Consider the following 24958-nt stretch of genomic DNA (forward strand, 5'->3'; position numbering starts at 1 on the left):
AAATGGCTATGGGGAGGTGCAGTAAACTTTAGAAAGCATAGTTGCTTGCGTCTCAAATTTCAAAACTCGGAGATGATGACAGAGGAAGAAAGGGAATTGAAAGATTTGAAAGAGAAGAAGGAGAAAGAAAAAGAGGACTATTATAAAAGAAGAAAGAATGGTAAATGAAGGATAATACGACGAAGAGAGAAAAGTTTCGTAACTAACTAAGAACCAATTATGTAGATCTATTGGACAACCTATTTGACCCGACTAATAGTCCAACAGCAGCAGCAGTGGTAGCTAGACATCATCAGCATCATCAGCATCATCATCACCACCACCACCACCATCATCATCAATATCAACACAGAGCAACGACTGGCAATAATAGCCAGAATGTCAATCTTAGTAATAGCAGCATAAGTAATATCTCGACGTCGGCAGCGACACAAAAATTAAACAACGACATATTAAATGACAATATGGAAATGGATGGGAAAGAAAAGTACTTAGTAGATGTGGATGTTGATGTAGATGGCGTTATGATGGATGGATTGGATCAAGTAGAATATATGAATAAAATAGCAGCTATGAATAACGGCATAGTAGGAGATAGAGATGATGATACTTTTACAGAGGGTCCTAATGGTGTTGGAAGCAGAGAAAATTATCTTGAGCCGATTAGTAGAACACTGGATGCTTTAGCGTTGGAAGGATTAACAGAGTTTTAGACTATATTTTTGACCAGTTTTTTTGCATTGTAGTTTATTAATAACTAAAAATGGTTCAATCAAGACTATCAATTATTAGTTAGTTTTAGTTGTTATGCTTGTTTTTTGTTTGGCCTGCTGCTGCTTCTACTGTTTAATGTTGCGAGACTTATAGTAAACCAGAAAATCGCATTTATCAGACATGCTTAGATTTGTTTTCCTAAGTTTGGCTAGATTTCCTAAAGTTGTATTTAATGCATTCCCGACTGATTGCTGTGAAATTATTGTCGTTGAAGAAGCCTTGGCTTGTGAAGCACAAGGTGCCTCTCCCTTTGCAAGAGTTTTTACTAATAGGGTATTATGAAACTGAATTAACAATAGTCAGTACGCAATATAATGTTTCCACACATTTCCCAAAGTACTGCTTCACCTGGGTGCATAATTTGAAGAAGTGAGCAAATTGGTTACCAACTGTAAACGTCGGTGACATATTACTGTATTCATATCTAAGCACAGCGTTTGAAAAGTTATTCACTAAAAAGGTATCGTGAACTCTTTGTAGTAGCTTACTTAAACGACATAATTTTGAAGCACTCATCATTCTGATCCATCGAGTAATCTTGGAATAAAGGTGCAAACTTCAATAAAGCTCTACCGTTGGCGGTCGTACCCTTTAAGAGTAAGTAATAGAGTGTATTAGGAGTCTTTTTTGGTTCCTTGTACCCTGTACCTGTTATATCATTCCTTTTACCTCGGGGAATACGACGACTGGGCCCCATTTACCTCTTTTCGCCTTATCCGACAGTTCTTTCACGGTGTACGATCTTTCGACAGTTGACGGCTTCGACACGGGCATCTTACCTGTTAATTGTATGGCTTCCCAAAGGCCGATAACTTTAACTTTATCAGAGTCCATGAAAACTTGAGTAAAAATAGGATTGTACCTATAACGTCTCTGGTTATTCCTTCTGTTTAGGTTATTCTATTCTCTATATTGTATGCGCATATTACTTATAGGCAAGGTATAAAATGTCTATGTAAGAAGTCCAGTTCGCGATTATAATATCACCATGTTGAACCTTGGGCTTTTCGGCATGGTTTGATTCGCGACTAGAACATAATGAAGCAATGCATATGTAAGCATTTACTTGTTTGGATTTCTTTTTGGATAAATATACCTTTTTCGTATGGATAAAGTCTCCGTTTTGATATGAAAGAATCCCATCAAAAACAATGCAAGACGTAACAATAAACCTGTCCATACATTATTCCAATATCGTTTGAGAGGTGGTATAATTGTCTATAGGGCGGAAAAGCAGTAATTCTGGTTTGCATTTGTTCAAAGATAAATTGCTAAATATAACATTATCACTATTCATTTTTTCTTACAAGTGCAGATCCAGAGATTGGTACTAATAGAATGTATAACAAAGTAACCATAGCAATAAGTGATATTCTGACAATTCCTTGCATAGATCCAACAACTAGACGAATGCCTCTTCTTGATATAGCAAGGAAATTAGAGTCTACACGCGGTGTCTATACTTTGTTGTGCGTATCGCATTTATTTTGTTTAGTAAGAAATTCGAAATATAATATTATCATTGTCGGTTCTATCGCTTACCACTGGCGGTAGGAAGGGTTGGATACCAGTCCCTGGATCCTGTGAGACATACAGAAAAAAGTATAAGATTAATATATACAATAAACACATGACACAAGAGGTAATCATCAGTGCACGATCTTACTCTCCATTTTGAATACTTCTCCATCAGTAAACTTTTGAGTTGGAAGAGAAAAAGAGGAAGTCAAAAGATCTGATGGCGGACGAAAAATTGGGCAATTTTAAAAACACAGGCTGCACATTTGACATAATTGCTCATAAAACAGTCATAAAATTATTTTCCATGGCATGAATGAAGTTCAATAATTACTGCAAACTGGGAAGGGAGAAAGCAATGCAGTTGGGGTATCTATACAGCACGGACAAACACATACGAACAAATTCACATCATCATAAATTATAAATCGTAACTACCTCATATAGTATCATTTTTTGTCAGCTATGCGATGGTTGTTTGATATTACTTTGAAGTCATCAATTTTAACAAAAACACCTCTTTGCGGAAACGTTTGAAAGTAGCGTTTTCCTTCTATTGAACCATCATTATTACCCACTAAAAGTAAAGATGAAGGAAAATTAGTTCTCATTATTGTTGTAGATGATATTCAATTCTACGCGTATATTACCTCTCGACTCAAGTTCAACTCCAACCCAGATACCTTTAGCAAAATCAACGGGCCCGATATATTTGATCGTTCCCAATGTAGGCAAAGGTCTTCTCAATAACTCTACTTTTTGTCCAATAGCAGGTTTTGGATTACTAACTTCATCATCACTACTATCACTCGTTGTACCAGAACTATAGCCGCCAACCAGGCTCCATCTACCATTGCTAGGTGATTTAGCTCTCTTTTTCTTATTCTTATTTTTGTATTTGCTACTGCTGTCGCTATTTTGCTTTCGTAGTTGACTACTGGTACCATACTGACTTGCTTTAATTCTTGTTGGTGTATCTGGTAATGCAAACCTTAGCTTAGTTGCTCTAGGTGCTTTACCTACAGTATCACCAATGGTGCCACTAGTACCTTCTAATGGTAGTAGTGCATCAGACAAGGAGCTGATGGAACCCTGTCTGTTTTTATTGTGAGGATCTGCGAGCCAAGGAGCTTCTATTTCCGGAGCAGTTGACTTTTTAACCTTAGGCTTTATATCTTCATTTAAGATTACAGATTCTTCGGGCCTAAAAACCGTTGATTCGGATAAAGATCTTGCTCTGGTTGCAGCTATCGGTAAATCTTCGCTACATGAAGCTGTAGTTGTACTATTAGGTGTGGCACCTAATGATAAGCGTTTCAATGAAGGAAAGGGGCCTCGTGCGATGTCTTTCCCGTGCGATGTTGAGGAAGGAAGAGAAGCATCGCCTTTGGGTAATGGTGGGTTTAAAGGCAGTTTTGTACTATTATCCACGCTACTGGACAGCAATTTCTTTGGTTTAAAGTTGAAAATGCTTGAAAAGTCGTTTTCGGCAGGCTTTGTAAGGGAACGTATGGATACGTCAATATCTATATTGACAGCAGTTGTATAAGTTGTAATGGATACTTGTAAATATCCTTTTTATTTTCTATACCTTCTGCAATCTTTTTCAAAATTTCTTTATCCATATGATTGAATCCTCCTTCTGCTTTTATAGTCGGCCAACGTTTCGATAAATACTGAACACATTTACTCCTCGCTTCACACAGAACGCCATCCACAGCGATATTCTTGATTAACTCTTGTCTGCCACCCAGGTCGCGTATAATACCTTGATATAATATTACTGCGTTTTTATCGTTAATACCCTCTTTCAAAACATGACTTAAAACGAATTCTAAAAAATCAACTGAAAATCCAAAACCAATGCCGTCCACACATGATAATAGAACAGGGTATTCAACACAGTAATAGTCAAAATTATCAGCCACTAAAACTACAGTGGAAAGTAAGAGACTATTCAACATTTTGAGAACTGCCTGAGACCATGTTGATAATGGATCAGCCCCACGTAATTGAGACAGACAGAGATATAAAGAGTGTAATGCACGGATTGCATTTTGTTTTGTGATATTGGACAGTGTACGTGTTTCTATTTCATGAACAAGTTCCTCCTGCTTGTCATCACTGATTTTTTGTCGAATAAAGATGCTTGATAAATCTTCGAGAGAGCTTTCTTCGTTTCTGTCCTCGTTGATCTTTATCTTTGCTGTTGTTGTTTCACTAACCGAGTGATTAACCAAGGATAAGATAAGAATGGCGAAAGGCTTTTGTGACCATAGGGGTGCAAGTGAATCCACTGGATCAGAATATAACTGTATCAGTTTATCGTTTAGTTGAGGCATGTAATTTTGGTGCTTGACACCGAAGAATAACAGCATAGATGGTAAGAGGGCTGCACATTCAGAGCATGTGCAACAAAATTGGTGACATATAATAGCCATTTTTGATAGAAGAGTTTTGCCCAACGTGTCTTGCAAATTCAAAAAATCTGCAGCTAACAATGCCTTCTGTAACAATCGTAATTCATATTTCTTTTCGTTTAATTGTTGCTGCGTCCTCTGAGAATGAATAATAACAGTAGCTGGAGGGCTTGGTAAAATAATCTTTTCTGTATAAAAATAGGTAATGATAATCTTCAAAAGGGCTTCGGAGAAGATATCTGCAGGTAGATAGAAGGTGGAAGTTGCTGTTTTACTAAAATTGCTACAAAACACAGAGTAGAAATATTTAGCTTGACCGGCTAGCATAAAGCGATGGATGGCAAAAATATTATTATTGTCCGATTGTTGTAACTGTGAATCATGTATGCTGATGTTAGCATCCGTTAGAATTGCTTCATCCAATAACCGTTGTAATCCATATTCCAATTGTTCCTTTCTTTGATCAGTAGTGTTTATTCCGAGATCTGTATTAAGTGCTTTTTCTAATACTAACAGCTCTCTTTCGACCTCTTCAGATAGCATATCTCCGGTGTACCAATACAGAAATAAAGCTTTGCATAATTGATATGGTATTATACAGGTTATAGCATTCAGTTGAGTCATTGATGGCTTCATATCATTTCTGAGGCCATGCTTTTCTTGAAGTTCGGGCATATATTGCTTTTGAAAAATTGTTGGTACTCTTACCAACAACATGGCTAATGCAAATAAGTGACTATTCAGCTAACAGTTGTTGTTTTCCCCCGAAAGAGCCAGTTAAGTACCTTTATGTGCCCATATTGTTTTTCTTGGCTGATTCGCTTTTTCGGTTGTATATTCTATATAAACGTCTGCGAAGTATTCTTGGGCGTTCGTAAAAACGTTGCGCAACGATGATTGAAGTTGTTTTACTGGGGGTTGGAACATTCAAGCAAAAGACATATCTAATAATATAAGAAGGAAAGGCGGTCGTATATTGCTTGAGTGGATGTAACGAAAATGCAACAACAGGAAGAAAAAAGTCTTCCACTTTTAGATAGATGAATCATCACCAGCTCGTTTGCAACTGAATAGGAATTTCATCTCATGTTGTACAACACGATATTGTTTGCTACAATGTACCGCTTCGGTAGCTAAAAAATGCATGCTTCTATCGAAATTAAACCATGTCCTACCGATTTTCTGTAATACTTAATTGTAAATGCAATTTTAGCAGATGCAAACTGCCCTTTCCTTTATTTTACCCAGTGCCTCAAATACAACTTATTGAGTCAACTGTACATTTCCACGTGGTACAAACTTTTCGAACAGACCGAAATAGTTATGTGTTGTCCTATATTAGCTTCTTTAAAGCGAAAGCTAGTATGCATTTTATATCAAAGTCATCCGTTATAGCGAATTTCTCATATTTACTTACAAACAGATTTAGAAGCAGTGTTTTGAGAAAACTAAAGCATGTTTCAAAGTAGGAAGCCATGTACTAATGCAGTTTCAAGAAAATCACTGTCTCAACATAACCTAATTGAAGCAAAATGGATTCAAATACCAAACCTAAAAATGCAACGCACACTGTACCTTGTTAACACAGGACAGTCCAATACATATTGTAATTTCTTTTTGATTATTTTAAAAAGAGTGTTTAAAACCACTCTGTCAGTGTTTGTGCTACTCAATTATAATTCATATAAACCAAAGACTCTATCTTAAAAAGACACGATGCTTCTCTGTTTTAAAGTGTTTTAGTCATTTTATGTGGGCTCATAGTAAATTCCATACTACTGCATATCGCAAAGCATATTCACATAATCCATAATGTATTGCTGTCATTTGTCAAACAACATTATTAGAAATATACGCTGAGTATATAAATTCTTAAAGGCAAAACTGAATACATAAAGGAGTACTTAAGCAATAAATAGGCCTCATGTCTTTTAAAAACCAATTGTGACTTTCTGTTCTACTATACTTTCTAGATTGTTTTTATGACACGAATAAGTGGGCATGAATCAAACCTGCAGTAGACCAATCAAATATACTGACTGCATTCCTCTTCATACAAAACGATGATGGTGCAACTTCGCTGTCTTTTCCCTTATACTTTAGGCGTGTTTCTTCTCGTCCACTTTCCATTCTATGTCTTTCATAATTCATAAAACTTTGCTCTTTATTGTTATAGATAATACAGTGCTTAATAAGGAGCTGCAGTACTCAAACAAGACAATATTAGTTACAGCATTCAAAGGGTTGTGCAACTTTTAGTCAGGAATGAGAGGGACGCCACTACACTTTGCAGTAAGATGAGCTTACGCCAGTCGACGTCAGCTTTCATGTCCAAACAGTTCCCATGCTTATTGCTTTTTTCTGCATGATTGACTACACTAAGAATTATCCACTAGATAAACATCCGACATATTTTCCAATTGTAGGTTTCTTCTAGGCATATATTTTCCAAAGAAAGTATGGATCACTCTCCATTCACTTTCTGATTTTGGCATTATGTGATCCTTGTTTGTGATGAAAACTTGAGATACTTTAGCTGAAGGCTTACAGAATTTTTCAACAGCTTTAAACTATATCGTAAAGGAAAATTATTGTTTGCCCTGTTACAACTGTTGTTACTAATCATACAATTGATTATTTTACTTACTCTTTTCTCTGCTGTAGACTTGTCGCCTATCGTTTGATCTTTTTCACCTTGGGTGATCAGTATATACCCTCCATACTTTTCTTTTTCTGTGTGCTCTTCTTGCTCTTCTAATAAATATCCGCTAATACTAACAACACCTCCCAAACCCTTATGTCTACTGAATAGCAATGTATCCAAAGCAACTGTGCCTCCTTGTGAAAAGCCAAAGAAAAAGATGTTGGAAGAGTTGAATCCACTATGATGGATAAGATGATCTATTAATTCTTCCATTAGTGCACGTGTCCGTTTCAATCCCTTCATCCGCATAGGGTTTCCTGCTGGCAATACTATAATAACAATAATATACATAAACTCATTAATACGTAGTCTAACATCAACACCGAATGACCAATACTGTTACTTTACAATACCCAGTCATTATATCAAAGCTGGGAAACCATTGGTTACATTCTTCCATGTAAGGTACTGGCTCAGGCGCTTGAATTGATAAAATGGCTGTTTGCGGGTATTTCAACTGTTGACCAAGCTTTGTAAAGGGTGTTTTTGAATCACCTACGCTAACCTTTATTGTGTCAGTTGTGCTATCCCTTTCTAATCAAGAATCGCTTCAAGTCATAGTACCTAAACCGTGTAATAAAACGAGTAGATTTAAATCAATGCCATCTGGACTAGGTATATAATCAAACTTGAGTTTGATTTTTTTCGGGTCAGGCGGTATAGCTTTGTTCCTTTGACCAGAGGGTTGTAGAGCTTGGATCGACTGCATCGCAACAAGTCAATTTACTGGTTTAGTAAAGAAGGTTAAGTGTAGCTTTTTTGCGCTCATTTTTTCGAGACTGCTGAACTTTTTCAAATTTCAATGTCCATGTAAAAATGCATTAAAAACTGATATTTCTGTTCCTTCGCTCTTTATTTTCCTACAACTACCACTATTTGATAAGATTAATGTACGAAAAAGAAAAGGAGACTGTAGAATTGGGTATTATTGGAGCTGGTGGTATGGGGCGTTTCTATGCGAAAACGCTATCTAATGCTGGCTGGAAGAAGTAAATATATTTGTCAACTTGTTATATTTGCTGGTTGCCTAGTAGAACTCATGATAATCATACTTTAACAGAGTCAATGTATGTGATTTACCACACAAATATGAAAGTCTTCAAAAAGATTTTGCAGGTTATTTTCCAACAGCTTTGATGCGTTTCAATGCGAATTGTGTCTTAAAAATTGACACTGTCTGTTTTAGATACGTCAATTAATGTTTTACCAGATGGGTACCATATTTCAAGACGTTGCGATTGGATCATGTATGCAGTTGAAGCCGAATATATAGATGCTGTAGTTAAACAGTATGGCCCTGGTATGTATGTCTTCCGTTTCCATCAATTTGAAAAAAAAAGTCATTATGAGTCAACATGTGCCGTGATATTCATACGTGGGGTTTTAATTGTCTCTTCCACATAACATGCAGCCACAAAAATGGGAGCCATTGTTGGCGGTCAGGTACCAAAAAAAAAAAAAAAAAAACCCAAAAAAAAATAGAAAAAAAAGAAATGTAAGCTGTTAACAAAAGATGATCTTTTACATTCTATTAGACATCGGTTAAAAAGCCCGAGGTAGATGCATTCGAAAGATATCTACCAGATGATGTCCATATCATATCTTGCCACTCTATGCATGGACCGGGCGTGGATCCGAAAGGCCAACCTTTGATTATTATACGCCACCGTGCTACAGACGAGAAACTGGAGCTTGTAGAGAAGATTCTATCATGCTTCAATTCGGAAATAGCTCATTTAAGTGCAGAGGAGCATGATCGAATTACGGCGGATACACAAGCAGTGACCCATGCTGCCTTTCTAACGATGGGTAGTGCATGGAAAGCCAATGATCAATTTCCTGTAAGTTAGTATTGATTCTTGTACTGTTTTACAGTTGAGTATAACTCAATAAGCTCCTTTACGTGAGTGTAGTGGTTGATACCTCACTTTGTAGGCGGTATTGAGAATGTTAAGGTCAATGTGGCTTTACGTATTTACAGTAATAAATGGCACGTTTATGCTGGGTTGGCAATAATGAACCCTATTGCCAAAGACCAAATTGCTCAGTACGCTCTTAGTGTAGCTGATCTTTTCAAACTGATGATTCAGGAAAAGGAAATAGAATTCCGTCAACGTATCAAAGAAGCTGGCGATTTTGTATTCGGTGGTTTACAAAAGGATCATATTCCAATTTTGTTGAGTGATGAAATACTGGATGAATTTTCTTTATCTAAACTACCAAAAGAGGAGCGTACGCCTAATTCACATTTATCGTTATTGGCTATGGTGGATTGCTGGTATAAGCTAGGCTTGAATCCATATGAACACATGGTATGCCAAACCCCATTGTTTCGATTGTGGATGTAAGTTTGGTAACAAAAAAAGATATATTTGTTGCTCAGAATCACTTTTGCCTGACCTTGTCCTTGCTCATTTGTATGGATCAAACATAGGGGTATCACTGAATATCTTTTTAGAAATCCAATTATGTTAGATGAAGCGATTCAGGCAGCTCTTTATCGAAAAGATATTAGACCTGATGATATGGAATTTGTCACATGTGCAAGAGGTTGGGCTGAAGCAGTAGCTTTGGGAAGCATGGAAGGCTACCAAAAGAGGTTTGAAGAAACAGCACTGTTTTTCAAGGACCAGTTTGCTGAAAGTACCGTCTTGGGTAATCGAATGATTGCGATGATATCCAAGAAGCTAACATCACGATAAAACTACTAGATAGATGCTGTTAACAGCAACCTACTGCTCGATGTGAAGACAAAGTTAACTATTATATATTGCTAGGAGGCATGTGCATCGATGTACATTTGCTCGTGATTTATATTACATCCTGCATACAAAATCGCATAATAATAGAAATGACTAAATTGCCTGTCTTTGAATTATACTGTACCTCTGTACGAGCCAATCTTGAAAATTGAACAACATTAAAAACAGGTTAAATCAAATTAAGAGACGTTAAATGCGAAAAACTGCAGCTGTGTAATTTGGCCCGAAAAGACCTAATTTTTCTGCAAGTAAGTAACATGAAGTATATAATATAAAGCTGCCTGATGTTTGAAAGTCGCAGCACTGTCTTCGAACAGTGTTGCCTATTGTAGGTTTCGGACCTTTCAGACCATACTGTGCTAATGCTATTTCGAGCATATTCCATAAAACCCACAATGTTAACAATCCATACAATTATGTAAACTCTGATCGTTTTGTTTACAAATTGAAGTTCTACATTTTTTATATACCTTCAAGCCCAGACGACCGGCTGTCTTGTTGTTAATTTATACGCATGAATTTACTGTATTAGAGCTTTAGCGTTCATTTCAATGTTCAAGAACCATCAATGCCAAATATGCAAACAATAACATCACTGATACTAGCCTAACTTCACGTACAACTACCACTCTTAGCAAGTGGTATCTCGTTTTTTTCACAGATTATTGTTCTCATAATCAAGGAAAAAGTTGCTGGTTACTACGTTCGAAATGGAAGGCTTAGTAAGATTTCGCTCAGGTGGAAGGTCAAAAAATTGTCAAGATTGTCTTCACAAAAATCTCATTGAAGCATTATTCACTGTCATAGCATACCACAACTTAGGGCAAGCAAGTATACTATGACAATATAATGTATAATGCTGATAAAAACTATGCCATACTATCTAACAATTCGTTGTTGACAATGAGAAAATCTTCCAGTTCAAACACCAGACAATGATTCGATAATACTTAAATCGCCGTACTGAACATGGTTTCCTTCGAACATTTATCGGCAAATATCATTCAAGAAAGGAAAAGAATCAAACTGTTTCGTCTCATTTTCACCTTCTGTTTGACTGAAAAGTTCTTTTTGTACTATTTTGTTCCGGGAGTTCATAACAATAGACGTGCTTTTTCACATTTTCTCAATCGCTCTGCTATCAGTGAAACTATGAAATGAAATTTTGAAGAAGTTAACAAAAACAATAATAAAACTGTTGTGACTTTAAAAGAGTCACTGCTCAATAAGCGTGTAAGAGACTTGATATTCGTTTCGGTATCTATAAACTAATTTATACAGCAGGACCTCACAGGCATTATAGATTTGATTTCCTTATAGAGTAAGAGATTTCCAATATGTTGTCTTTTCTATCCACATCTGACTATCCGAGATTCTGACTAAACAGTGTTGATTCCGTAATGCTGCCTCAAACATTCGAAATCTTGATTTTACAGTTATTTTATAGTACGTATTGTATGTTAGTCTTCACTTCTTACATAAAGAAGGGGCTATCATACAGAAAGCCAGCTCAGACACAATTATGGATCTATTACGACCGATAGCCAACTTCACAACAACGAGACCGATAACTCAAGGCATGGCTTTCTTCTTTCTTCTGAAGTTCATGTGCTTGTTTCCGTAGGCACCCGTTTCGTAGAAAAAACAAACAAAAATCAGTGTTTCTTGTTCAATATAAGCATCAAAACTTAGATTCACTCCTGTGTTTATTTGGTTTACAGTGTATGAATCCAAGGAATGCCTTAACCTAGGAGGAAAACAATAAAATTATTGGAGCTTTAATTCAATTGTAATATAAAAAGATCAAGCAAAAATTGTTGGAAACTTTGATCACCAACTACAAGATCATAACTTGATTTATATATACAACTGAAGATATAAATGTTCAGTAGCTTCACAATAAGACTTGCTTTTAAACTTCATCTTGAAAATCTTGTCATTGCTGGAAAAAGTAGGTTACGAGGTGTATTTAATCGGCGTGTCTTAAACTAGGATGGCTTGTCATCTTTGGGCAAAGTGTCCCTCAATATCGATGGTAAAACGCATAAAAATACACGCCCGTATAGGGCGCAAAGTCAATATTATGTTCCAATTTTTAGCCTTCCGAGATGTACAAATCAAAACTGAACAGAAACTATGGCTGCACTGATTGTGAAAAGTTTATAGTTTATTGCTATTGATGCCTGCTTGAACATGCCCTCCATTATCATCCCCATCAATTTAGCACTCGTTCTCTAATATTCGCCGTGAAGGAAGGGCTAATAGTTGTGGCCGTGATAATGGTGCCTTTAAACACCAGAAAATAGTGGTAAATTAGCTCATGTTTTAAGCTGAAAAAGTACGAAATAGACGTATCTATTAGAATTAAAAATCATCTACTTTGTAAACAAGCTAAATTTTTAAGATCAAAGATTAACTAAGCTGTGACACTACGCTGGTTACTGTTGCATAAAGGTTAGGACTATTCCTCCTTCGAATCATTATCGAAAGAATTTCAACTTATTCCAAAATGAAAACTCACAAATGATGCCAACATTCTTCCATTATAGTTGTTGGCACCACCGTTGTCTCCCTTTCAATGTAAGCTAAGCTACTAAGTTCTATGACTAGTTACGGATGAAGTTTTATCTATTCCCGTGTATATTTATTTTTTCTGCATGGTACGGCATAATTGGCAAAACGAAGCGATATATTCTTCTTAAACAACATGGCATATCAATCAATATTTATTTATTTTTTTTTTTTTTTTTTTTTTGAAAAGCTACAATGTTTCGAATAAAGATGTACTTAAGCGCCTTCTTAGCTTCTTAAGCGAATCAAGATATCCCAAATCGTTTTATATTTAAGTTTAACCCTTCTTTTAGGTTAAAGAAATATGACGGTCTGTTACACATTCTATTTTTGTGTAAACAGGTCTAAATTTAACATATAGGATTGACATTTTTTATATTGTATCGGATCTATTTGTTTCAAAAGGGTCTTGAACATGATTTAGTTTGACTCAATTAGTTCGCATTGGAAACTCTATTTACAATAGACATGAGGTAAGCGGATCGAATAACGGTATTCTGTATACATAAAAGTAGTTTTAGGAGTGTTTATTATACATAATATGAAATTTAACTAAGGAGCCCTGCTAGTATGTAATCTCTCTAATTTGTGCAGACGAAAAAAAAAACTGTCGATATCTTTTTGTTGAGGTCTATATTTATTATGCATCAAATTCTCCCCCTTCTAATGCTCATACATATGGCTTCTTCATATCTTTATCTCTGCGCTTTTGCCTTGGTATTTTCGAAAACATTTCACGATATCATACCCAATTATAGAAAGGTAGTGACATATACCTTATAGTGATTGGATTATGTACAGTGGTCCAGGCGCCCTTAAAAAAGCTTAGTGCTAATGTATACAAACAAATAAGAAAAAAAGTAAAGCCTCGTCAAAGAAATTAGAGTTTAAGGCTTTGTGGGTTGTCTCAATTCAGTTTTTTGTATTTCTTAAACCCCACCTCATTATATCACTTCTTCACTGTTCTTCTACTTTTCCTTTTATTTTCAGTTTCTAAGTTTTGAAACTTTTCTTTCGTATTTTTTAAACTTTTTTGTCAATAAAAGTCTTCTTCCTCCTCTTCCTTTTAATTACAACATTAATGATGATCCACTCCCCTATTCTCGAACAATCTACAGTCATGCCAGCTTTTGGCACTAACACTAGTGCTACCGCAACGTCACCGGCTAGTATGATGCATACAATTAATGAAAAAAGCACCTATCAAATCAAAGCTGATACATTCAGAATTGAGCCATTCAATGCATCTTATTTTCCTCTATCATCGGCCATCCCTACTACTACTGCCACTGCTACTTCGAGAAAGAGCACGCCAGCTGGCAAAACATTCGATGTTCCTTTGATGCCCATTGCAACACCAAAAGACGCAACTCCAATTACGCCCACCGACTTGTACAACATAAACTTCCACCACGATAAGAATACCATGAGCTATTACAATCATCCTAAAAAGCTATCAAATATCAACACTGCTACTATTTCAAATAGCGCGTCAATGAATGATCCATTGGCGACAATTTCCTCAACAACACCATCAACCACACCGGTTTTAAACCGTAGAGCTTCCAGCCCATTGACGTGTACATCACCTTCTATACCTTTATCTTCTGTGAGCACTCAACATCATCATCAAGTCCCTCCATTACGTGATCAATCTTTTTCAACTGCAACCACAACCACACATACAAGTAGCAGCTCAAGTACTCCCACGACACCCAACACACCCAGTACACCATCTTCCTTAGCCTCTACGTCTCAACCCAGTCTCCATACACTCATCATGTTCAAAGACGTCAATGAAAAGCTCTTGGACCATTCACATTTAAAACCTGGTCAAAATGCGTCTTTGTTATCTTATGATAAAACCATTCATATGTATCGAGAAAATGTCAAAAAGACCAACGACTTGAACATTCAATGCGATTTTGCTATCTTTTTAGTAGAAGCAGCTAAACGTCAACAAGAGGAACCCATCCTGGGAAATCATTCTATGGAAGGCAGCAATAGAAGCAGCATTAGTAGGAATGATGATAAAAGAGTCACCATTCATAAGTATATTGTGGAAGCTGAGAAATTGTTAAAGCAAGTAGCCATGAGAGGTCATAGTGAAGGTCAATATTATCTAGCCAATATGTATGCAGCAGGCCTGTTGAAAATCAATAACAATAATCAACATGTTGGCGATTTCGATAAAGCCTTTCCATTATTCGTCCAGTCAGCAAAAAAACATCATCCAGATGCAGCTTACAGGTAAGATATCAATTTTGTAAGCTAGAGTGATTAAATTATGCGCATGGTTTGCGAAGGGCACACGGTTAAGTTAGAGAGTGATAAGGGATCAATAGTTACTACCCGCAAATAATTTGTGAAAGATAAAATTTTAAGTAATGAGGGGAAGCATGTATTGAGGAAAAGGGTTAAAAGGATCCACTAGGATTTACTATCAATGATGAAATGATAGGTGCATATCACATATTTATTTACCTATTCTATTGGAAAAATTTATTTTAGAACTGCAAAATGTTATGAAGATGGTCTGGGAACAAGAAAAGATAAAGCTAAAGCATTTCAATATTACAGGTAATGAATGATACTTTAAACTTATCGATATAGAGCTGAGATCAGTAAATTGTGTATAAATAGGAAAGCTGCCACTTTAAACCATCCAGGTGCTATGTATCGTCTCGGTTTAGCAGAGATGAAAGGTGAATTAAGTTTATCAAGAAATGTCCGAGATGGCCATAAATGGTTGAAACGATCTGCTGAAGCCGCTACTGCACAATATCCTCATGCTATTCACGAACTTGCTCTTCTGCATGAAAAAGGGTTAGAATCCGTCATTTTTCAGGACCATAAATATGCTCTTACACTCTATCATGAAGCGGCTGTTCTGGGATATGCACCTTCCGCTTACCGTCTCGGATGCTGTTATGAATTTGGCAAATTAGGTTGTACCATCGATCCGGTTTTGTCCATTCATTATTATAGTTTGGCTGCTGAGCAACAGCATCCTGAAGCTTGTTTTGCTCTCACTGCGTGGCATTTGGTAGGTATACCCAAAGTGTTATTGCCCTCCGACGGCCAAGCGTATTTCTGGGCATTGCGTGCTGCTCAAATGGAATTGCCCAAGGCTGAATATGCTGTCGGTTATTTCTTGGAAATGGGTATCGGTGTACCTACAAAAGACGTTGACGCTGCTATGGTTTGGTACCAAAAAGCGGCTGAGCACGGTGAAAAAAGAGCTCTTCAAAGATTGCAACCGTTTAATGATAACAAAAAAAAGCAACAGAGAAAGAGCACCAAGTATGAGAAGAGAAAGAGTTACAGCGGTACTAGTAGCTCCTATGTTTCAGCGAGTACGGACACCAGTTTTCCTACTATGACGGCATCCTCAGCACCTAATATAGTAGTCAATAGCGTTAATAGCGCTCAAGCTACTATGAATAAGCCAACCATCAGCAAAAGAAGAAGTTTCATTTCTATAAGCAGTAGATCCAATAGCCAGTCCTCTTTTATACAAAAAGCAAGCTCATTATTCAGATCGAAATAATAGAAATTTTTTAAGCACATTGTTGTACAGCATCAACTACGTTTGCAATACCTATCATTTTCATCATCATTATTTCTGGACAATCCATACACGTAGATTACACATATTATTTTATTTATTGACATACCTATTCAAAGTAAATGCTTTTATACATTACATAAATACAGTTATACATTATCAAACAAATCTTCCTTACTGTAGAAGTGCGCGTAATTTAAACTCTTGCAATTCAAGAGTTGGGCATATATTGCGCTCGCTTTTATTGCAAAATGTCTTTTGCCGCCAATTATAAGTGATTCATAAAGGAATGTGATGTAAACGGGTTGTAAAGATTTGATATACATAAATAAGCAACTGTAACTGTTCTGTGGAAAGATATTGAGTCTTTTACAATCCATTAGAACGGGCTCCAGCTGTCAGCTGTGACCCTAACACATTTTGAAGGTAGCTCACAACTTCCTTGAGACTTTCCGTCTCCTTCATTGTCGCTTCTAATTGCTTTGACAAATTGACCACTTCATTTTCTTTTTCATCCGCCTTTTTTTTAACTTCTGCTAGTTCTATCGCTTTATGCATAAGATGTTGCTCAATATTTTTGCGCCCTAATGCTTGTTTAGTGGTAACTAAAGTATACTCCTCTCGGCTCGTTTTATATAAGTTCTTATATTTCTCTACTTCTTCTTTTAACTCATTAATTGTTTTTTCTTGTTCTTTCAATTTGTTATCCAATATCCATCGCTTGTCCTCCGCTTCCAAGACACGTTCATGCTCTTTAATATACATCTCTTCTAAAATCTTATATCGTTCATAAACAGTGTACACATCCCTTTGCTGATCGACACTCTTGGTTTTCAAACGTTCATAGTCTTGTATTGCCCGATCAAACATTTCACGATATCCGGCTTCGATTTCATTCCCTGACACAACTTGTTTTAGGTTCCTAAAGAATTGTTCTTCAGTCATAGCTAATTCAATAGATCAGTTTGTGTATTTCTGTTAAATCAAAAGTCTTTGATCAGCGACATCAAATTTTCGTACTTTTTAACCGATCGAAATTCGGTTTAAACCTATCATTATTATCAGTAAGGTTGCCTGTTACTGCATTCGCCATAGTAATAAAAAATGTAATTTTATTGTTGAATGGAGTAAATTATTAAAGAAATAAGTACTGTGGACTGTAAAAGACTACAATGTGACAGAGGGGAAAAGCTACTCTTTGCCTGTTTGATCTTCTTCGTATCTACATACGGTAAATCAACTCCGCATCTTTCATAGCCGATTGAAGCAGCATGAAAAACTATCGACAAAAGAAATCCTAATCTGCTTTTCTTCCAATTCTCAGTTTTCTCTTTAATTACAATGGAATCAGAGCTTATTGCCACATTAAACAACATGTAATTCGGCATAACTTAGTCTTAATGTTAGACTTTCACTAATTCTAACTTTACGTTTATGACTGGAATCAAAGTGCAAGTAAATCAGGTGTAAAAGGTGTCTTGTTAACTGATGATAAAGGCTTCTGTTTAGGAGGTAATTTAGCAAGAGAAGCAACTTGATACTAGCACCCGCTAAGAATAGTCTTTTCTTTTGCAAATAGCTCGAGGCATTGCTAAACCTGATTCAGCAGCATTGATATCATCAATAGCACATACGGCCATTAAGCTCAACCATACCCAAGAACAAGATTCTACCACTACGACTAAATATCCTACTATTAACCTAGAATACGATAACTAGTAAGGAACACTACCCATGAGCCAGGTATTCTTTATTGGTTCGGATAGCTAAAGTTCTAATTTTATTGTATTCGACTGCTTTTGATTTTAGCCAAATTGTAATACGTAATGAAGGAAGTTTTACTTTGGCCATTTTCAGGTAGAAGTAGAAATAAGGACTCTACTTTAGCAGAATATTTATACTATGATACATTATGATGGTTCATCTATATTTAAAAAACTATAATGGAATAAGATAAGTTTTGATTGGTTTTTTTTTAAGAAAAAGACTGGCAGAGCGAGAAATATCTAGTTCAGCTGCTACTATATTAGTCAGCTATGAATTTTGTACATATGGTTTCCCAATAGCACTGATTTTACTGTGATTCAGCAACAACACCAACTTGAGCAGGGCGCAGTACGCGACCTTTCAATGTATAACCCATCTTTTGAACAGCGAAAATGGTACCTGGTTCTTTGTCGGCCATGGGTGCTTGGAATAACGCTTGATGCTTATTGGGATCGAAAGTTTGACCGTCAGGATTGTCACGTTCTACACCATGACGCTTCAAAGCCTTGATCAATTCCGCCTCTGTCATAGAGACACCGGTATATAAGTTATTCAATTGATCCAAAAGCTTTTCAGCATCCTTTACGATTTCTGACGATGATGATGATGATGTTCCGCAGTTCTTTTCATTCAATAATTCTTTTGGCACAGCTGTTAAAGCCATATTCAAAATATCGACTGTATCTAATAAATCCTTTGCAAACTTTTGAATGGCGTATTCCTTTGTAGTCTCTAATTCTTTACGACTACGTTCACGAAGATTTTCTTGGTCAGCAAGACAACGAATATAAGCATTCTATATTAAATGATACCAATGGATTAGTTTACAAGTGAAGAATAGACTTATAATGCATATACTCCGTCACCGCTCATTAATCACCGTGGATTCATTAGTATGGATATCTCCTTACCTTCATTTCTGCAATTTGCTTATCCTTTTCAGCCAACATCTTTTTCACTTCCTCAGATAATTCCTCAGTAGTTCCTGCCGTAGCTTCTGTGTTTTGTTGTTGTTCTTGCTTCACTTCCTCTTCTGCTTTCTTGACCCCTTCAGCATCTTTTGATGAATCATTATTATCATTTGTAGCATATGTACGACGAAGATGAAAAGCGATAGGATTGGCTACAGCTCTTGGCATGCTCATAGCAATAGCTGTACGTCGAGTAGATATAACAGCAGCTTGACGAAAAGTTGAAACGGGAAGCATTGTACGTTATAATTTGTTATGAGGCCTTCACAAAACGTTCAAAAGTGCAGTAAAGGGAAAAAAGAAAAGAAAAGAAATTTAAAACAGGGTTCCTTGAGGGTGTGGAACATTGATAGCAGAGATGCGAGAATTTTAAGGCGAAAAAACGGAACCGCCTTGTGACTTTTCTCCGCTAGGATCTCTTACGCCTTATTTGCCTTTCAAGCACAGACATGCAGAAGTACTACTGCAAAAATACAGCACAAGTTGACATGACGCCCTTTTCTTTCATTCAATTCAATTTGCGTAGTTTTCAATGTCAACAAATCGTAGCAGTGTAAGCATAGTTAATCTAAGTCTTATCAATAAAGAAGGATTGTATGCGGATCAGTTGCTTTAAGTATACTCATTCATCTTGAACGTTTGTTCGGCTTTGTTATAGATCCGTTTACCACCAGAAGTTAATAGAGTGCTATTTGTGAGGTATGAGACTATGTCAATTTATTTTTGATAATAAAACCACGGAAAATATACTCACGTACCGATTTTATATCAGAAACTTACCTTTCAAGATCACAACAGAAGAAATATATGAGGTCTTTGGCAAATATGGGCCTATCCGACAAATTCGAGTGTACGTTATGCTTTAGCTTCACTTTTCAGATTTTCTTGACTAACGTTTTCACGAATCTCGTTATTCTTTACTTCATTCAGTGGTAACGCAGCAGATACTCGAGGAACAGCATTTGTAGTATATGAAGATATTTTCGATGCAAAAAATGCATGTGAACATTTGCAAGGTTTCAATATTCTCGGACGTTATTTGATCGTTTTATACTATCAGCAAAATAAAGTGACGAAAAAGATGAATTTACAGAAGAAGGAAGAGGAGTTACGAGAAATGAAGGCGTAAGTATCTAATATTCGAGAAGCAAGAATCTGTATATTATTCAAAAGAATCCTCCCACTAATTCAGAATTGATCTATTTAAAATTACTCGGTTTCATAGTAAATACGGTATTCAGGACGACTAAAATAGAAAGCAGATATGACAACAGCAGTATTCAATATTTATATTATCATTTCCATCTTAATTCTTACTATCAGTTTCGTTTGCCCTTTGTCCTTTGCCCACTTAATTTTGTAGATATCGAACCGGCGTATTTGAAGTTACGCACTATGATGAATAAAGATCCTTGCAACACAACTTATTATGCTTTCGAATATTTTGTTATTATACTGAAGCGGATGGATTCAATAATATATCTCTATTTCGAGCTGCTAGACCACAAGAGTTAGGATTGTAAAGACCAAAGAACCTTACGTCACTATAAACAAAAGTAGATCAACTGCAAGGACTATTTGCAAAGTTAGAATACTGATCTATACGAGACTAAGGGACAGTTTATCATTGTATTTTTATTTTTTTATTTTTTTTTTTTTTTTTTTTTTTTTGTTTCTTGGTGTTCTTTTTACCTTTATACATATTATAAAGTACATCCATCCTATGTTCCTACCAGAGGTTTAGTAACAGAACTGATTTCCCAAGGACCTAAGCTTATATATAAGCTTGAGGCGATGAAAAATATAATGTAGAGACTGCAAGAAGCAAGCATTGGGAGGAATAATGTTACCAGTTTTGACAACTTAAATGTATTCGTCATGATTGATAGGAGACTGTTCGTCGCAGACTAGGCACAATCGATTATCAAAACAGGTATGGTAGAATTGCCTTAACAGGCGACCCGCCCATTTTGTTACGTTGGTTGGCGTTACCACAAAGCATCAATCGGTTAGCCATAAACATACAGGAAACACTGAGTGGCATGGCCGTCCCTTTTCTTCGGTTAGCAAGTGATAAATCTCCTCCCTTGTACCTACAATTAATATGAAGCAGGAAATGATATTAGAATTTTTAAGAGCAGGCGCAGTAATTTCACGTGAATCCAAAGAAGCATTAACATCAAGGATTAATGAAGGTGTACTGATCAGGCGAAGTAAGAAACTGGGGGCAATCTAGATACTATCATCAACAGCTACTTCAGCCAGGTCATCGTGTAAAATGTGTTTCCTAATTGATTGTACGTACTCGAATATTGTAGTTGTTATCTCAATAGTCAAAAGTCAGAAATGCCGCGAAGAAAAGCCCCTTTCAAATAAAGACGACTTACGCACGCATTTGTTTCAAGGAACGAACAAGACACAGGAAAAAAGGCGAGGAAATGACAAGAGAGGAAGAAGAAGAAACTGAAAAAAATAAATAATAAAACGGAGAACAACATCATCAGTAACATCTGAAGGAACTGTTAATAGTTTGGTCAAACTCCAACTGTGTTAGGTTAGATTACTCCTGAGTAACATTTTTTTAACATTTCTTATAAACCTTTCTCTTATAAGAAGCTCTGAAGGAACATGCAAATACGAACACGACACTTCGGAAAAGACGATGGTCTAATCCTCGCTTATATCACTGGCTTCGATGAATTCATCAATTTTTGAGTAAGATTTCTCCGGTCAAACATATGTGACAAACACTTTACCAATGGGTGAGATATTGTAAGAACAAGTTACTAATAACCGCGCCCCTGCCAAGTTGGTAGAGATATGCAATTCTTTAGGAGAATATCTGGTATTACTTTTATAGACAGCGTCAATAATAGCCGTTATTTGTCTGACGCATTGAAAAATGATGCTAACAGTATGATAAACAAGTTCATTGGCGTAACTCATATATTGCATGAAGAATAGACAATACGCTAAAAGTCGATTAATATTCATAGGCTATTGAATTCCACACAAAGGGTATGCTTATTTTCACCAACCAAAATTGAGTGCATTAATACTATCTCTTCGCTTAATACCAGATAAAATATTCTTTCTGTACAATATTTGGAGCGTTGGGTCGTGAACCATTCTTGCTTTATGTTAAATTGTAGCTCTTTTGTCAACTGCAAAGAAAACGATATTTGCGATTATAGCTACCGACACTATGTAGAACCCGAACAATTGAAAAATATGGAGAACGACTTCAAAATCAAATAGGTAGTCTCGGTTGTTAGTGCTGCTTTTGATGTCATGATAAATTAGTTGCTTCCTGGTAAATCGTTATATTACTGGCAATTTTATTCTTGTCTAAGCGATTATAAATTTTAGGGATGTGCCTTTAACCCGACACCAACGCTCCGCAAGCTATACTTATTCGACCTTCAGGCCGTTGCTGAAGATACATAGTTAACAATTGGCAAGCAGAAATTAACCGTACATATAAAGTTGCAGGAATGACTCGAGATTTTATATGAATGGAAAGCGCCTTTTGGAAAACATTTCTACATCTTCAAGAGGTAACTATAGCAAAAGTTATAGCTTGAGCGACTAGATAAAGACTCAAAGCATGAAAATGCAGAAAAACACAGATTATCACAAAAATTGCTATTGCGGCCGAAACCTCCAAGAATGTCATGGCCATAAGGTAACTATAGCAAAAGTTATAGCTTGAGCGACTAGATAAAGACTCAAAGCATGAAAATGCAGAAAAACACAGATTATCACAAAAATTGCTATTGCGGCCGAAACCTCCAAGAATGTCATGGCCATAAACACTCGCCATAAGTCATCTGCGTTTCCTCCTTTGTAACAACTTTGCAAATGGCTTTCAGAGCGTACTAAACGCTTGAATTCTTCCTGCGCCAAAGCACAAATGTCTTTTTTAGGCCCATGTAACCTTTATCAATCCATTTCAGTAACCGAGGTCAAGTTAGACATTTGTCAACTGTTGTAAACCTAATAGTAACCCCAAGAAAACCCAACACATCTACCGACGATACGCCTTAGGATGTTCGTATAATCAGTGACGCTTGAGCGCTCCATTATTTCCCAGGATCGTCAAGAACGTCTATTATGCTATGATATTAGTTCAATAAATGCTTTTCTGTCGGTACTTATTTTTGTCTGTTGTTAGTGGAAAGAGAGGTGATCGAATGACCTCTAGGTGTGCTACATGACTTATATCTAATTGCTAGGGTTCTCTTAGATTGACATTAAACCAAACGTGGACAGAAATATCCTCCCTCAGTATAAAAACAGCGACCGCAATGAGAATACAATTTCAATCCTTCCAACAACAGTTACTGAACCCGATCTGTCAAGAACAACTATCAACACTAAAAAAAACCGTTTGTTCGATCCTCACTACTACTGGCTACTGTTCTAAGAATATGTCGCTAAACTGTTCAGTGTCTCTTCCTTTCTTTCTTTTTGTTAATTTTCTTTTAATCTTGTGAGACAAAAGTGATTATAGAACAATTATACATATCTACAATTGCTGTAATATATATAAAGTAAGATGAAAGTCTCCTACATCATATCAGTTGTTTGTTGTATATGTGTGTATATCTCGATAGTGTGTGTACATTATCATTTATTTTTGAGCCTTGAGAACTCTCTTAACAATCTTTTGTTCTTCAATCAAGAAAGCACGGACAATACGGTTTCTGACACATTGAGCACAACGAGAACCACCATAGGCACGGCTGACGTGCTTGTTAGTCTTGGAAACGGTGGCGAATTCACGAGGACGGAGAGCCTTAATCTATAACATTGCGAAATGTTTGTGAAAAGCAACATTAATACGTTGAATTCCCTGTTCCTCATACGATCTGTCAAATACTTTTAGCGGGATAACTTACACCAGCAAGAGTTTCACCACAGTCACCACAACGAGGGGCCTTGACAGGCTTCTTGACGTATTGGAGAGCGAGCTTTCCACCTAGGTTATTGATAAAGAAACGGCAATAATGTAAGTTTCTCCGTGCATTCGATCATTTATACATAACTGTTGTTAGCGGAACGTTAATCTTACCAGGAGTCTTAACAGCTCTCCAGCGGTTGGAACGGGTGTTGTAGGAGCAACGGCGACGGTAAGTAAGTCTCTGAGCCATTCTTTTGGTTGTTGTTAATGTAATTTTATAATTGGTCGATGATAGGTGAGGTAATCAAATCGAAATGGTTGAAAATGGCGAAAGAAAAAAAGAGAAAATATATGTCAGTTTTCAATCCATCATCCATTTTGTATCAATAATTCATCAATCCTATTCATCCATCAATAATGCATTTCTGCTTTGTTGATTCTTTGAGTTGATGGGCTATAGTATGTAATATGTACCTAATTAGTGACAACGTTCAGTTAAGAAAGGGAGAGATCACTGCTTGCATACACTTTTCATATATGAATTGACACGGGCTTTGGGCGCTTAACCTCAAAATAAACCAACACCCATCGGCCAATCAGAATTCCGGCACCCGATTAAAGCTGTCTTTGAATTATTATGTAATGTATTAAACCCAGCATTATCAACTGGCGAGATGATCGTCAAGAGAACTACAACGGCCCATTCAATATTGACGATAGTCAAGTAATGCTTGGTCATACACTTTTTCATCAAAACACTGTAGTACTATGAGAGGATTACGCATTGTCAAAGAACGACAGACATCTGTATAAAGACGTAGAACATTAAGCTTTTTCCAAATAAAGGATAACTGTAGTGGCACCCTAATTTTGTGTATCCTTAATAAGAGTAATCTGATTGTCCCTACCCCTTTATTACTTCCTTGTTACATACTTTACATTTTATGTTGCTAAAAACAGTTCTTCTCTGCCTTTAACACAACAAGTTTAGACATAACAC

General features: G+C 36.4%; 10 protein-coding genes across 10 annotated transcripts; 4 read left to right on the forward strand and 6 right to left on the reverse strand.

The window, feature by feature from the left end:
- Nucleotides 1–839: 839 nt before the first annotated feature.
- BDF20DRAFT_905963 (uncharacterized protein) lies at nt 840–2464 on the reverse strand (the record flags this gene model as incomplete). Its single annotated transcript, XM_053083222.1, has 8 exons — nt 840–912; nt 1263–1363; nt 1444–1636; nt 1704–1802; nt 1871–1992; nt 2082–2231; nt 2317–2355; nt 2441–2464. The coding sequence occupies 8 exons, from the start codon at nt 2462–2464 to the stop codon at nt 840–842; spliced, it is 801 nt and encodes a 266-aa protein (XP_052936147.1).
- Nucleotides 2465–2574: 110 nt separating this feature from the next.
- BDF20DRAFT_486474 (uncharacterized protein) lies at nt 2575–5830 on the reverse strand. The gene is made up of 4 exons (XM_053075577.1): nt 5498–5830; nt 3884–5431; nt 2943–3818; nt 2575–2869 (listed from the first exon to the last, which is right to left on the reverse strand). The coding sequence occupies exons 1-4, from the start codon at nt 5637–5639 to the stop codon at nt 2742–2744; spliced, it is 2694 nt and encodes an 897-aa protein (XP_052936148.1). The 5' UTR covers nt 5640–5830; the 3' UTR covers nt 2575–2741.
- Nucleotides 5831–6678: 848 nt separating this feature from the next.
- BDF20DRAFT_868208 (uncharacterized protein) lies at nt 6679–8226 on the reverse strand. The gene is made up of 3 exons (XM_053080929.1): nt 7765–8226; nt 7360–7685; nt 6679–7282 (listed from the first exon to the last, which is right to left on the reverse strand). The coding sequence occupies exons 1-3, from the start codon at nt 7814–7816 to the stop codon at nt 7091–7093; spliced, it is 570 nt and encodes a 189-aa protein (XP_052936149.1). The 5' UTR covers nt 7817–8226; the 3' UTR covers nt 6679–7090.
- Nucleotides 8227–8304: 78 nt separating this feature from the next.
- BDF20DRAFT_819876 (uncharacterized protein) lies at nt 8305–10118 on the forward strand (the record flags this gene model as incomplete). Its single annotated transcript, XM_053077493.1, has 7 exons — nt 8305–8405; nt 8477–8532; nt 8603–8716; nt 8828–8859; nt 8952–9257; nt 9330–9760; nt 9851–10118. The coding sequence occupies 7 exons, from the start codon at nt 8305–8307 to the stop codon at nt 10116–10118; spliced, it is 1308 nt and encodes a 435-aa protein (XP_052936150.1).
- A 4411-nt stretch (nt 10119–14529) lies between these two features.
- On the forward strand, nt 14530–16482 carry BDF20DRAFT_974050 (uncharacterized protein; the record flags this gene model as incomplete). The annotated part of the gene is made up of 4 exons (XM_053085050.1): nt 14530–14704; nt 14747–14999; nt 15261–15329; nt 15393–16482. 4 exons carry the CDS (start codon nt 14530–14532, stop codon nt 16297–16299), a joined length of 1404 nt encoding a protein of 467 aa, XP_052936151.1. The 3' UTR covers nt 16300–16482.
- A 3-nt stretch (nt 16483–16485) lies between these two features.
- Nucleotides 16486–17520, reverse strand: BDF20DRAFT_868225 (uncharacterized protein). Its single transcript, XM_053080930.1, has 2 exons — nt 17338–17520; nt 16486–17264 (listed from the first exon to the last, which is right to left on the reverse strand). The coding sequence occupies exons 1-2, from the start codon at nt 17408–17410 to the stop codon at nt 16687–16689; spliced, it is 651 nt and encodes a 216-aa protein (XP_052936152.1). The 5' UTR covers nt 17411–17520; the 3' UTR covers nt 16486–16686.
- Nucleotides 17347–18220, forward strand: BDF20DRAFT_486848 (hepatitis B virus X-interacting protein). The gene is made up of 5 exons (XM_053075579.1): nt 17347–17548; nt 17642–17693; nt 17768–17829; nt 17897–18035; nt 18127–18220. Exons 2-5 carry the CDS (start codon nt 17659–17661, stop codon nt 18176–18178), a joined length of 288 nt encoding a protein of 95 aa, XP_052936153.1. The 5' UTR covers nt 17347–17548; nt 17642–17658; the 3' UTR covers nt 18179–18220.
- A 171-nt stretch (nt 18221–18391) lies between these two features.
- Nucleotides 18392–19292, reverse strand: BDF20DRAFT_819806 (GrpE-domain-containing protein; the record flags this gene model as incomplete). Its single annotated transcript, XM_053077487.1, has 2 exons — nt 18392–18880; nt 18996–19292. The coding sequence occupies 2 exons, from the start codon at nt 19290–19292 to the stop codon at nt 18392–18394; spliced, it is 786 nt and encodes a 261-aa protein (XP_052936154.1).
- Nucleotides 19293–19440: 148 nt separating this feature from the next.
- Nucleotides 19441–20685, forward strand: BDF20DRAFT_486833 (uncharacterized protein). Its single transcript, XM_053075578.1, has 5 exons — nt 19441–19608; nt 19714–19754; nt 19828–19905; nt 19986–20180; nt 20281–20685. Exons 1-5 carry the CDS (start codon nt 19588–19590, stop codon nt 20303–20305), a joined length of 360 nt encoding a protein of 119 aa, XP_052936155.1. The 5' UTR covers nt 19441–19587; the 3' UTR covers nt 20306–20685.
- Nucleotides 20686–23245: 2560 nt separating this feature from the next.
- On the reverse strand, nt 23246–24376 carry BDF20DRAFT_486869 (60S ribosomal protein L34-B). The gene is made up of 3 exons (XM_053075580.1): nt 24130–24376; nt 23957–24036; nt 23246–23859 (listed from the first exon to the last, which is right to left on the reverse strand). The coding sequence occupies exons 1-3, from the start codon at nt 24206–24208 to the stop codon at nt 23689–23691; spliced, it is 330 nt and encodes a 109-aa protein (XP_052936156.1). The 5' UTR covers nt 24209–24376; the 3' UTR covers nt 23246–23688.
- Between the last annotated feature and the right edge of the window lie 582 nt (nt 24377–24958).

This window comes from Mycotypha africana, assembly GCF_025528875.1.
Source record: "Mycotypha africana strain NRRL 2978 chromosome Unknown BDF20scaffold_5, whole genome shotgun sequence".
NCBI classification, from domain to species: Eukaryota; Fungi; Mucoromycota; class Mucoromycetes; order Mucorales; family Mycotyphaceae; genus Mycotypha; species Mycotypha africana.